The sequence below is a fragment of the Convolutriloba macropyga genome, chromosome 7, assembly GCF_964194025.1.
Source record: "Convolutriloba macropyga chromosome 7, txConMacr16.3, whole genome shotgun sequence".
In the NCBI taxonomy this organism is placed as follows: Eukaryota; Metazoa; Xenacoelomorpha; order Acoela; family Convolutidae; genus Convolutriloba; species Convolutriloba macropyga.
Genome location: NC_134474.1, coordinates 65,070,861 through 65,083,990, shown reverse-complemented (window position 1 = coordinate 65,083,990; position 13,130 = coordinate 65,070,861). Strand labels below are relative to the sequence as shown.

The 13,130-nt window shown below is 32.3% G+C and overlaps 1 protein-coding gene across 2 annotated transcripts in view; it reads right to left on the bottom strand.

Annotated features, from left to right (window-relative positions):
- Positions 1-1,513: 1,513 nt before the first annotated feature.
- The window catches only part of LOC142342454 (uncharacterized), a 42,815-nt gene continuing 31,198 nt past the window's right edge, over positions 1,514-13,130 (bottom strand). For both annotated transcript variants that reach the window (XM_075393790.1, XM_075393788.1), the window contains exons 2-3: positions 7,167-7,587; positions 1,514-2,028 (exon numbers count right to left, since the gene is read on the bottom strand). In XM_075393790.1, coding sequence (XP_075249905.1) covers positions 1,677-2,028; positions 7,167-7,306 — 492 coding nt within the window. In that variant the 5' untranslated portion in view covers positions 7,307-7,587 and the 3' untranslated portion in view covers positions 1,514-1,676. The remainder of the gene's footprint in view (positions 2,029-7,166; positions 7,588-13,130) is intronic.

Below are 13,130 nucleotides of genomic sequence, written 5' to 3'. Positions count from 1 at the left end.
ATCGTTTTTTATCAACCTCGAATTGATAACCCGATAAAATAGGCGAAAATGAATGTAGGGGATAGTGTCACATGATAGTGTTTTTTATTTGAACGAAGGCGATTTTTTCTCGTTCCATTTCAGAACAATTTTTGCAGGGTCACAGTGTTTTTTTGAGTAATTTCACGGGCAATTTTTGTCTTGTGGGGCTGTTTCAGCTAAACGTACCTTTCTATTGACGTTTGTTGCTTCTGTTAAGAAACCACGTTGAATAAATTCAATTAATGCGTATTTATTTTGCAAACTTGTTTTTGTTATTGTTAGAGTATACACTCTAGTAAGTAAGTTGTGATCATAAGATGGAGCTTGAAATGATAGCTCAATATAAGAGAGCATGGCAAGACTCTCTTAATGTGGACCAGATGGCTCAGTGGAGAGCACAGGATTGCAATCAATTAAGAGATTGTGGGGTCGCAACCCGCAAAGGTCCCAAACTTTACTCTCACTATAATGGTGTTGACATAGAATCAACATAACGAGCAAAGAGTTGCTCTAATAGTTATCCTTCAAATCAATGTTGGGTGTTGTTGCCTTGGTGGCGTGAACATGTCTTTCGAAATAGTTTAATTCTATTTTTACTTATTTTATACTAATGCGGTTTAGTTGCAAGACAATTTACCCAATGCCATAATACCAACTGTCAATAAGTTCTCTTTCATCTTTTCGCTTAATAAACTCTTTAGCACCCTTCCCATCGTCATCGTAAATATACATACCATACGGTGGTCTATAATTCCGGGGGAGGGGGGGGGGTGGCGCTTTGTTCTCAGGCACTGAAAAAATAAAGTTCCGAATACTTGAATTTATTTCCGATCAATGGATATGATAGATGGTTAGACCCAACTTACTTGAATCTGAATCTTTGTGACAACAACTGAAACTCACTTGATCAATTTAAACCGACTCATTAATTAAGGAACACTGTTTCCTTGCCTGTAATCCTACGGGCACCTCAGTTAAAGTTTGACTGAGTGGGCGGGGGGTCTGAATTTTGTACAAATAGAGACCTACTCGGTTCTTATCTAAAATGACTTTGAAATATTAGACGTTTCAAAGGTAAGACTTTTCTGTTGATGTTTACTCCTAGAATTAAAGGAAAATTTTTAAAATGGTTATGTATTTTCCCCTTTTCAACGGAACAATTTTGTTCTGTCTGAATATCAAACCCCTCTAAGAGGGTGTTTCTATCTAAGGGTTCCCAAATATTTTTACATACTGATTACTGTAATGACACGTGCTCTGTAACTGGGGGGTGCATAACGTTCTTGGGGGGGGGGGGGACAAACAGAAAAGATCCTTGCGTTTAAACATTATTAGGAACTAACTATACCACCGTCTACAAAATAGTAACTAATGTTAAACTATAGTCTGCCCGATAAAGTAGAAATAGCCAAACGTTCGAAAACACGCAAAAACATGCAACTGAGCATCTTGTAGTCATTTGAACGCTAACTTTTTTTTGCCTACATGTTTTACTTTTGAACTTTCAACACTGTCGAGTAGTTTTTGATTATTTCAACTTTGGGGGGCACGTTATAGTACAAAACTTGGTGCCATATCAGGCTCTTTTGGCTCTATTTTTTTAAGTATCAATTAGGAAACAGTTTCCTTTCTGAGATGTTATAAAGATATATCAACTATCCAGGTCCGACAGAACCCCCGTAAAATTGTTTCAGCATATTTCGATCTTTCGTACTTTTGGCCCCGTCTGCCGTCACTTTGTTCAGGAATCCCACATTGAAATTACTCAATTCTGATCTCTTATTGTCGTTGCTCTTTTTTTGGTACACTTGTTCACTTTGTTGTTCACTCCTCAGAATGGTGTTCAAGGTCAAAGGGTCATAATTCGGCTGCTCTTTTCGCGGTTGTTGATGAAGGTAGCTGTTAGTAGGAATGTATCTTAGAGATGGCTGTTGGGTTTGTGATTCCAGTTCTAGAAGTTTGAGAATGTAGCTCGCTTCAATTTTGTCCAGTTGGTCTGTTAGTCTGCTAAAAACAAATGAAAGCATAAATGTTAAGTTTTTGGAAAAATTTGGACTTCAGAATTTTGATGTCCTTTTTTATGTCTGGAGTTTATCGAACGCGGCTTGTTTCAGATTTAAAAACTTCAAAGTCATAAATTTTTTTGCTGTTCCCAATAATAATGTTAATTAATTGAAGTCTGCTGAATTTTAAGTTTGAAAAAAAACTCCTCGTCAAGGCATCACTCGATTGGGCTTTTTTAAAGCTTATTAATGACAGCTTAACTCAAGTGAAGACATCAAAATAATCTTGTAAAATTTAGAATAATAGTCAAAGTCGATCGCGCAAAAAGCAAGGTTAACTTGCAACGTAAGAATTTGAATCAATGGTTCGAACTGTGAAAAAATAGAGAAATCGCACTTGTGTTTCCAACCGCCTTCATATTTTAATAAAAGCTAGAGGTCAATCATTTGAAAAATTTGTATCTTAGTGTGGTTTTGAAAAATTTATTGTCTCATTGGTTCAATTGATAAAAAAATGAAATTGCGAGTGGACGAAAGTACTAATGAGATAAGGTGAAAACTTTCCAGTTATTTTTGGTACACCAAAATTCTGCCGAGGTATGTCATATAGCTTTGCTGCCGTCTTTTTCTAGGAATTCAAATTTAATCTATCAATCGCAACTAAAAACTGATTTGCATTAATCCAGAACAAAAAATAACTGGAAAAAGTTTAAAACTATTCATGTTAACTGTGTCTTTGTTTATCTCAAAGGCTTGAAACAAAAACCTTTTTTCTCATATTCTCATGCACATCTCGGAAATTTTCTTGTCTGCTTTTATCTTTCATATATTCTGTTGTTATCGCAACTTCTGCATAAACCAGCAAACAAACAAAAACTCAGGCAAAAATTTTCAATCAGCTGCACAGTGGATTCAATTTGTTGGGATACTATTCGTGTTACGTTAACGGACTTCGATGTAGAAAAGTTTACATGTTGGATAACAGTTTATAGGTTGTAACTAAATCGAGTACTAATTTTTAAAAATTAGATCATATTTCATACCTTGAACCAAAATTTGAAATAACTAAATTAAATGATTTTTAGTGTTAGTTAGTTAACGTTTTTCTACTACGCTAATTATGCAATAGTTTTATTAAAATGTCTCGTAGGTTGTTTAACTTTTTCAAATTTTTAGGAGCTAACCGCAGAAGAGTTTTTTGAACTAATAAAAAAAATAGCACGTTTTTCTGTAGATTTTTCATTTAAAATCTGATACTGACTTCATATTAGTGAAAAAATTACCGCTGATTTTAATTTCAATATTTGTTTGGCATGGCCATTGTTTCATATCGCTGAATTTTGTTTAAGTAAAATATCAAAAAGTAGAAATAGTGGAAATATACGTGGATGTCATATTAGATGAATCATGGTGTCGAAAATAACTGGAAAATGTTCTAATTTTTTCAATGATGAGCAACTTTTACTTCGTTTTGAGGAAACGTTGCAATCAATAACAGTTTTGCCAGCTTTGCTCGATTATGCAATTTTGATATGAGTAGCATCATTGATGAATACTCAAAGTAATAGGTCATTTTGATTCAGTGAATCATCGTTCTGACATTTTTTATCGTGCCCCACAACTGATAAAGTTAGTTTTGTTCCGTACGCAATGAGACTATATATACTGTTCTTTCCAAACAAAATGTATTTATAATTGGAATCTTTGAGCTATATCTAAAGATCTGTTTTTTTTAAAAAATCTTGATATGGAAAACTGTTCAAAACTAATGAAAACCTTAAATCAGTTTTGAGAGAAGCCCTTGCAGATCACGTTTGGGGCCAAAATGTCCCTTACCCACATGGAATGAGTTGAAAGTTCATTGTTATCAATCAGTTTTTTGGGTTTTTACTTGTAGATCCACATGAATGAGCGCAACCGTTGCCTATAAATCGTCAGTCTTGAGTGCTAGATATCATTGAGAACACGCGAAATAAGTAAACAAGATAAACAAATAACTTTGTAGATTGTTTGTGGTCAATCTTTTTTTTAAGAAATGATGTTTAATAAAGTCAGCATATCCTTCTTTGAAACGTTTATGCTGTCATTTTTTTTTGAAATTATGAACTTTCTAAAGGTTTACGAAGCTTGTAGTATCCTAAAGTTATACTTCAATTTTAAATTCCAGTCAAATGGAACAATATTCGTTTAAAAAAGAACAAAACTCTTCAAACTTTTCTAACTCCTTGTGTACAGTTTTTGAAATTGCAGCTCGCTAGAAAAAACCGTGTGAGAAAATAAGTCTGATATTTACTAGCGGTGTGACTGATTGCGTGCAGAACATACCCTTGTTTGTTTTTGTTGGAGTGCAAAGCTCAATATTTGGAGCAAAAAGCTATGCTGCATAAAACAACTGTTTTTGCAGTATTTTACCGTGTTTCTGCAACTGCTGGAGAATATTTTCAGAAAATCAGAAACACCCTTGCTCCAAGCGAACTAGGAAAGACGATTGATAACTGATATAAGCTGATACATAATTCTCATACCATAGCATATACCGGGTAGGAAAATGGACTTAGAGATAGTTGCTCCTAACTGAAAAGGTGAAAAGGAGGAGGACAGAGAGCGAGAGAGAGAGAGAGAGAGAGAGAGAGAGAGAGAGAGCGAGAGAGAGAGAGAGAGAGAGAGAGAGAGAGGAGAGAGAGAGAGAGACAGAGAAAGAAAAATCTGCTTGACCAGTATTTGAAACTAATCTTACACTAATTGTTAGAGACATTTTTCGTCCACAAAAAGAGAAACTTCTCAAAACAAGCTAGATAAATTTTGCATTTCGACCATTTTTGCTCTTTAAACGCCAAGCATTATCGTTCAACTGGCAAAAATAAAGTATAATAATTGCATGAGGCTTTTAGTAGAATATTTTTTCCCATAACCAATTGTCAACTGAGCACCAAGATTTTTCTGCAAATAAAAACTAATACTTGTAATTTGAGTCACAAAGAAAAATTTCAGTAAAAAAATTCAACTGATATGAACTTCGTAGTTCGCAAAAATTTTCAGAAATATATTACAGATCAGGAGTACTTCCTGCTCAGCTGATGACTTTTTCTTCAATGTTGGCTTAGCACGAAAACCAAAATATTTTATCTATTTTTATATATCAACGCATTTATCTTATTTTATACTTTACTAAAAAAGAGTGCTGAGACCCTGAAAGGTGAGGAAACTAAATTTACTAAAAGCGCTAAAAGCGCAACTTTCCTTGATCAATCATTGATGGAACTGCCAAAATTTATTTTCTTTTCACTCTGCTATAAAGATTGAGGACGTTCAAAAGTGACCTCACAGAAAAACCGGGCTCGCATAAAGTTCCTAAACCGTTTTCCACTGAGAGTAGGAATCCGATCAAAAAACGAACACTAAAATTTGGTATCGGTTCTTCTGAGGTATCTTTTAAATAAGTGAAATTTCGTACGAAGTAGAATATGAAATCTTTCTTTGTCCAATTCTGTAATTGAGGAGAACTGTGACAAACGTGAACTTAAACTGAAGTCATTTATCAAAAATTTTTACTTGAATACAAAAACCTTAGTCGTAAAACCTTTTCGAAACACAAAAATTTGTCGCTGTAAACATTCTTCTAGCCAAAAATGGCAAAATTTTGAACGGCTTTTCAGTTGGCATCATCGTTTTGAAGCGGTATTAAACAAAATAGAGATTTGGTATTGTCATTTTTAATTGTTATTTGGTAGTATTTGGTGAGTTTTTGGTATTGTGGTTTTCAAACGTATGAGATCTTTGGTATCGTCGTTCCTAAACGCTAGAGATATTGAGTATCGTTGTTTTTTAACGTAAGCAAGATTCGGAATCTCATACGCGAGATTTCAGAAGATAGAGAGAGAGAGAGAAGGAAAAAAAGAGAGAGGAATTTGCTGAACCAGTAATAAACACTAATCTTAGACTAAACAAAAGAGATTCTTCTTCACCAAAAAGGAGAATTTTTTCAAGAAAAGCATTTTGACCGTCTTTGCTCTTTGAATAAAATGCATTATCATTCAATTGGCAAAATAAAGTTTTGTGAATGCATAAAGCTCATAGATCAATATTTTTCCATGAAAGATTGTCAACTGAGCACCAGAATTGTTTCAAAAATGAAAATCATTACAAGTAAAGTGTATCACGAGAACTCTTTTGGCAGAATAATTCAACTGATTTAAAGTTTTTAGTTCGCAGAAACCTTCGGAAATTTATCACTGATCTGGGGTGTTTTCGCTCAGTTTGTGGCTTTTTTTCGATGCTGGTTTAGCAGGAAAACCAAAATATTATATCTATTTTCGTCTATCAACGCATCTCACCCATTTCTTTTTTACGAACCAAAAGTTTTAAAACCCTGAACATTAGAGAATGAGAAATATATCAAAAACTTTGAGTCTAATATTTCTCTTGATAAATATTTGACTGAACTGTTAAAATGATTTTTGATTTTTCTGCGCTATAAAGATTAAGGCCGTTCAAAATTGACCTAAAAATCGTGCTCCCATAATGTTCCTAAACACATTTTACACTGATAGAAGTGATCACCAAAATCTGGTACCGATTCTGCTGAGAGAGCTTCTGAACCGGTAAAATTTTGTCAACATTAAAAAATGAAATCTCTCTGTTCGATTTTGTAATTGTGAACAAATGTGACACGTGATTTTAAATTGAACTCGGTTGTCGGAATTTTTACTGGAATACAAAAAATAATGTCGAGAAATCTTCGGTTTTTGAGCATAAGGAATCCTACTAGGTATGATAGTTTTTTCTAAGCCAAAAATGGCAAAAGTTTGTACTAATTTTTAGTCGGCATCATCTTTTTTGTTTGGTATTTAAAATAAGAGGGAAACGGTATCAGCGTTTTTAAAATTAAGAATTTAAGAATTTAAGAATTTTGATTAAAAGAAATTAAGAATTTTGATTAAAAAATGAATTTGTTTCAAGAAAATGAGTTTGTTTTAAGAAATTAAGAATTTAAGAATTTTTAATTAAGAATTTAAGAAAATTTTAAGAAATTAAGAATTTAAGAAATTAAGAAAATGAATTTGTTTTAAGAAATTAAGAATTTAAGAATTTTGAATAAAAAATGAATTTGTTTCTGCAAAAGAAAGAAAATCAAGAACTGACCTGTTGATTTGGCGTCTGAATCTGGTCTGATGTCTGCCTTCTAATGACTGCACTGAAAAGTGTGATAAAAGTAGGGAAGCAATAACAGAAATACATAAACAACGTGAGGAATAGTTGTTGTTGTTTGTTTGGTAAGACATCCTATCTGTTTATCTGTCAACAAATGTTCTCAAATTCCACCCCCTGTTATCTTTTGGGGCAATTTGGATAACTTGGGAATTAATTTGTGTCAGAAATGCGAAGACAGGATAAGCCGGGAAGACACAATGCAAAACTATAGGGAAAAGGTAGATTTAAATATTAATGGGATGAATTTCAAAGACTTCAAACAATAAGTTCAAACGAATGACGGATATTCGATGAGTTGATGCCGGCTTTTGAGTTGTCTTTTAGGGTTTAAGAGTCAAAAACTGTGAAGCGGCTGAAACACAAAATAGTTCAAATGACTCACTAATTATTACCAAAATTATGACTTTTAAACCAAAAAAAATTGCTTTTATGTTGTGATCTTATTAGTGAAAACACACTTCAACCGGTTCGAGTATTTTTATGAGCACGAATTCTTGCCTTAAAAGGGGTAAAAACAATAGATTAATCCTTTTATTTGTCAAAATACCTGTCGTTTCTATTGTGTCAGAATAATATGATGTTCTAAATATAACAACACCTGAGTTATATGACTGATAGATCAAAAGGAAAAAGGTAAAAACAGGACTTGATTAGCACATTGTTCATTAGTTTTGATAGCTATCCTTAGCCGAATTCTTAGTTGACCGATTATCGATTAATTAAGTTTATTTTTAACAAATAACTTCATCGATATTTTGAAAAATCGGGGTGGGGGAGGGGGATCAATCGTTATTTTTATTTTTTTTATGCCTAACTATTGTTCCTAGTAAATTTTCATAAAAAGATTCTTAAAAACTAGCTTTGAGAGCAAAAAGATTTATTTTAAGACGCAAACAAGAAGAAAAACAGAAAAGCCAACAAACGGAAAGCGTTTATATTGTGAATCATTCGTTTTGTCGATCATTAATTTCACATCAAAGGCAATCAATGTTGTTTTTATAGCTTCGCAGTCGAGAAAAAAGAGTTTATTATCAACACTATGATACGTATTTTTACCAAATATAGTTTAATGATGCTATTTATTTTTACGCAATTGGTATGTTTTATAATGTCATAGTTATGATATTTCATGGTTTTTATCTTGCCAAGATCTTTTTTTATAGTCATGCAAAGATCTTGCAAATTTGTTCCTGTCTTTATTGCTTGGCATCTAGCTGCTTTAACGTACTCCTACTTGTCACTCTTTCCGCCACAGATCTTATAACAACACGCCTGATTAACAGAAATGAAAAAAACTTACCTGGTAATTAATTGCACACAAATCCTTCTCATGACTAATTTTAATTACGAACTAAAGCGACAATTTGAAGACTAGGATTTTCTCAAATCATGGCTCTTTAAAAGTTTGGTACCTAAATGAAGACTTAGATTAATAATAACCAAAATCGCCTAATTGAAACACTTTTTTCCGCGGAAAGTAGTGAAAAAAGATTAGTTTGCTAAAACAGCTGCTCGCCAAATAATGTTGATGATTTACTACCACGTAACATGGCAAGATCTTGGCAATATTAAAAATATATATTTTATCATGTCAATTATGCGGGCACAAAAATTATGGGGGCGCAAAAATCAAACAAGCGCAAAAATTTGACCTTTCGTTTCTCTGGGGTAATTCAGAACTGACCCCTAAATTAAATGGATTTCGCAATTTTGAAAATTGTACACCGAATAATTCGCTCCATTAAATTGTCACCAGAATTCGTTTCAAATTAGTTGCTGATTTTTCTATTCGAGCAAATTGACAATCAAATCCATTATAGCATACTGACTTTGGGTAAAATTCGGTTCGCTTAATGGACTTTTCGCCTAATTAGTCAAGCCTCGCCCACCCGCTTGTCTTCACAGTAGGTATTTTAGCCCAAATTGGTGGGTTTTCATCTCAAATATCCGGCGAACAAAATTTAAGTCCACGGATTTAAGTCCCGCAAAGGGCGTGAAAAAAGATGTTTATCATCAAAACTGAATCAATTGTTTAAAATTGTAATGAAAACCTTCGGAATAAAGCAATTCTTTTAGGATTTTTAACAAAAAAAAAACAATAGATTACCGGAAATGACGTCGCTAAAAACAGACAATAAAAAAATCAAACAAGCGCAAAATTTTGACTACGCAAGTTTATAATTTATTATTTATAACTCGGTTGATGATGCTGTATTGTTTAGATGCATTTAGTTGTCAATTTTGGTTGATATGTTCTGAGGAAATTGTAAAATTCTTGTTAATATTTAGCTGATGTGTTTTAAATTGCTTTTATCAGTCATAAAAGTGAATTATGAAAAGAAAACCACGAAAGAAAGTTGAATCATTAAAAATTAAGTACAAGTTATTTACGCAATTTCTTATCAAAATAAAGCCGAAATAACTTTTAATAAACCGAATTTGCTCAGATGACTTTGAAAAATAGCAATGTTTATTGCTGTCAACCAAAATCATTCCGGACAACTTGAGTGTAATTTGAATTATTCGAATCTTTTTCGACTTGGGTTCGAAACTAACCGCCCGCGTTTGTACCCATTTTAAACTTTGTTTCCTTAGGGTAATGCACATATATTTTTCAAATTTATGACAAAGATTAATTGGATAACTTCAGAAAAAGGGTTCAGAACAGTTGAGAAAATGTAAATTTTACCAGCTTTCAGTTGGATCTTTACAAATTTTTGGGCTAAAAATTGCCCACTTAATATAGTTGGTCCATTTCATTTGTAATTGGAAACAATAAAACTAGGTTTGGAAGATTATTAGAAGAGCGTATTAGAAAATGGTTATATCCAAATTTTAAGTCAATTAGATTATTAACCTAATTGATTTCAAAGCTCAACTCGACTTGAGATTATTTCTAAAGAGAAAATTTGTCAAAATTGTGATGATTTTTTTAGATGTTGAATATGACTCAAGTTGCTGCTTCAAAATATAAAAGAATTTTTCTACCTATTATAACAATGAAACCTACCTCGAAATCAATATGACATCATAGCCAGAGGACAAAGGGGGTGACTACAAATATGAGAAAAATAAAAACAATACAAAAATATTCTTAGCCCAGCTACCGTCTTTTTAAAAACAATGCAAGCGGAGCTTTTTATTTTCACATTCTCTGATCCAAATTAAAACAAAACTTAACATGAAACGAACCAAAAAATTAACCTACCAGAGAAAAAACGCGAAGTAAAATATTTTTATGGCTTCTGAAACAATTTTCTTTTTTCAAACCCTCAAAATTTATTTGAGCTTTCAGAACTTTATGCCTGAAATTTTAGCTTAGTCAGTTTTGGTCAATCAAAATTGCGGATGGAAACAAGACTGTTATGATTGAAAATTTATGCCCTCTCTACGTACGCTTAGTGCTTAAGATAAGATATAAAAAACAAAATCCGATATAAGGAAATATGATTATATCGATTATCTTAAACAAAGTTTATAAAAATTTAACCTATCAGCTTGAAACAAGTTTATTGGATAATTTTAAGCAAAATCGGATTGTTTAAACAAGTGAAACTGAATCTAAGAATTTTAATGTTTTCCAATAAGGAAACGAGGGATGGTTAAGCTTAAATGAACTAAACAGCTTTAGGGAACATTTCAATAAGGTGTAATATGATAAAGATTAATTCAAATATAACTTTTTGTTATCAATTTATCCCGTTGAATAATTTATTAATGATTCTTTGGTTGTATTAAATATAATCAAAAATTTCTAAGATTGGCAACTATTCTTATTTTGAAAGCAGATCCTTGAAAACAATTTCTTCTTAGCTTTTCACTCTGTTTTGAGGCCTCAAAGACATAATTAGGAGAATTATTAATACCCTGAAAACACCGTCAATATAAAGCAGAAAAGGGAACGTTGTACTACTTTAATCTTTCAAAGAGCCCATCAAAGTCGGTTGGTTTGAAACGTTCGACAGATTAGCTATATTTTTTTTCCGTTTCTGTAGTTCGCTTTCCCAACTGTTAAAAGCCAAAGCTATCGGTCAATCTTTCAATTTTTTCGCACAAAAGTTAAATTGATTAAATTGATGCAACAGTTAAATCTTTGCTCACAGCTGGTTGTTTCATTTATGACTACAGACTTTTCATTAAACTTTATAAATAACACTGAAGAAATGTATTTATTGATAATTTTTTACAATGTGAAATGATCTCAAATTAACGGCTCCAGTTCTTCCGATTCATTTTGGGTTGCATTTATCCATTTTTGTTGAACAGTCTCGTATGTTAACATAACTTGAAAAAAAATTTGAAGAATTCAAAAACTTGAAAAAGAATTTTTATGTTTTCTCTTCAAGCATGCGAGATCTTACATTACGAGCGCCTACCATTACCAAACTTTTAAGTAAATTTTCTCACTTTTGTAACCACATTTTACTTTATTTTTCTTATTACAGTGTACTTGTGAAAATTTTGCGGATGAAAAGGCGGAGCCCTATGGGGAAATTTTAGTCACTCGAAGTTGAAAAATACCATCTTCATTCCACAACAAAAAATTTTATGCAAAAGCGCAATCAGAAAAAATTGCGTAATTAGATTTCATTTATTTGCAGTATAATCCCTAATTTTAGTAATCAATGTTGATAAAAGCGCCTTAGTCTTATCTGCCGGTAAATTTCGCTTCACCTCCAAAAGTATTAAAATTTTGTGATATGAATGTTTTTTTTTGGTATTATTCTCCATTTTAGGCTGTTTCATTGCTGTGCCGAAACTACTGACACAAAATTTACGCGTCTTTTTTAAGAGAGGCCACATTCTTTGTAATCAGTTGTTTTTAGGTGATCGTGATGTTCCTAATTCAATGATTAAATTTAATAACATCGCAAATATTTACAATCATGAAAAGTAGTAATCCTGAACTTAACAAAACTTTTTCTTCAAATATAAACTCACACGAATTGGAAAAAATTTGAAGAACTTGATAAAAAAACGAATTGGAGGAATAGCCACAAAAAAGAAAAACGTACAATTGAAACCTATTCTTGACCGTTGTTCTTTTTGAGTTGAAAACGTTGCTGTTGTGTCAGGAAAAACATAGCAGGAAACATTGTCTCAGTGAGCTCTGATCCCGTTAGTCAGTAAACATTATTTTCTGTTAAAAATCAGTTAGAGAATCGCATTTTTCATAAAGGTTGTTGCAATTTTTTCTCAGCAAAAAACACATCTGATTTAATTGTTCAGAAAAGTAAATGATGCTAAATGTATTTACTCATGGATAACGAAAGTTTAACTCAATAAAAAGAGTTAGTAGACTACATATAATTTTTCGTTCAAAACTGAAACTAAACTGAAAAACTGCTGGCATGCTAGCAAATAAAGGTATCAGCTGCTCATTGATGTTTTGTATATCAAATGAGTGGTTTAGTCTAAGAATTTATAAGAAATACGGTTTATGTCATTGGTTTCACCAATAAATTGATACTGATAACTGGGCGACGTTCTTAAGATTTTGGTAATTTAATCAGCTTCAAAAATTTTTGACTGAGAAACTTTTATAGACTAACGACACCTACAAGTAATTGAGCCGCGAGAAGGATTGTGTACCATTTGCTTGAAAGCAATAAAACCAATAGGAGGAAACAAGAAGTGTTCAATGCTAACAAAAAATATAAGCGAAGTAAAGTTTTTGCGGGAGTTTTCAACAAAATTTCGCCGGTTTTCTTGAAACCGTTTTTTTTTGCAGCCATAGTTTGATCATTCTTTTTTCTAAATTTATGATTATTATGCTTTGGTATCATGAAAAATTTTGCTTCATAAGTTTTCTCCTCGGATAGGATATGCTTCTCTAGGCTCGATCAAGTTTTTTGTTTTCTCATCATTTAACTTTTTCAGGCTTTTCTGGATTTT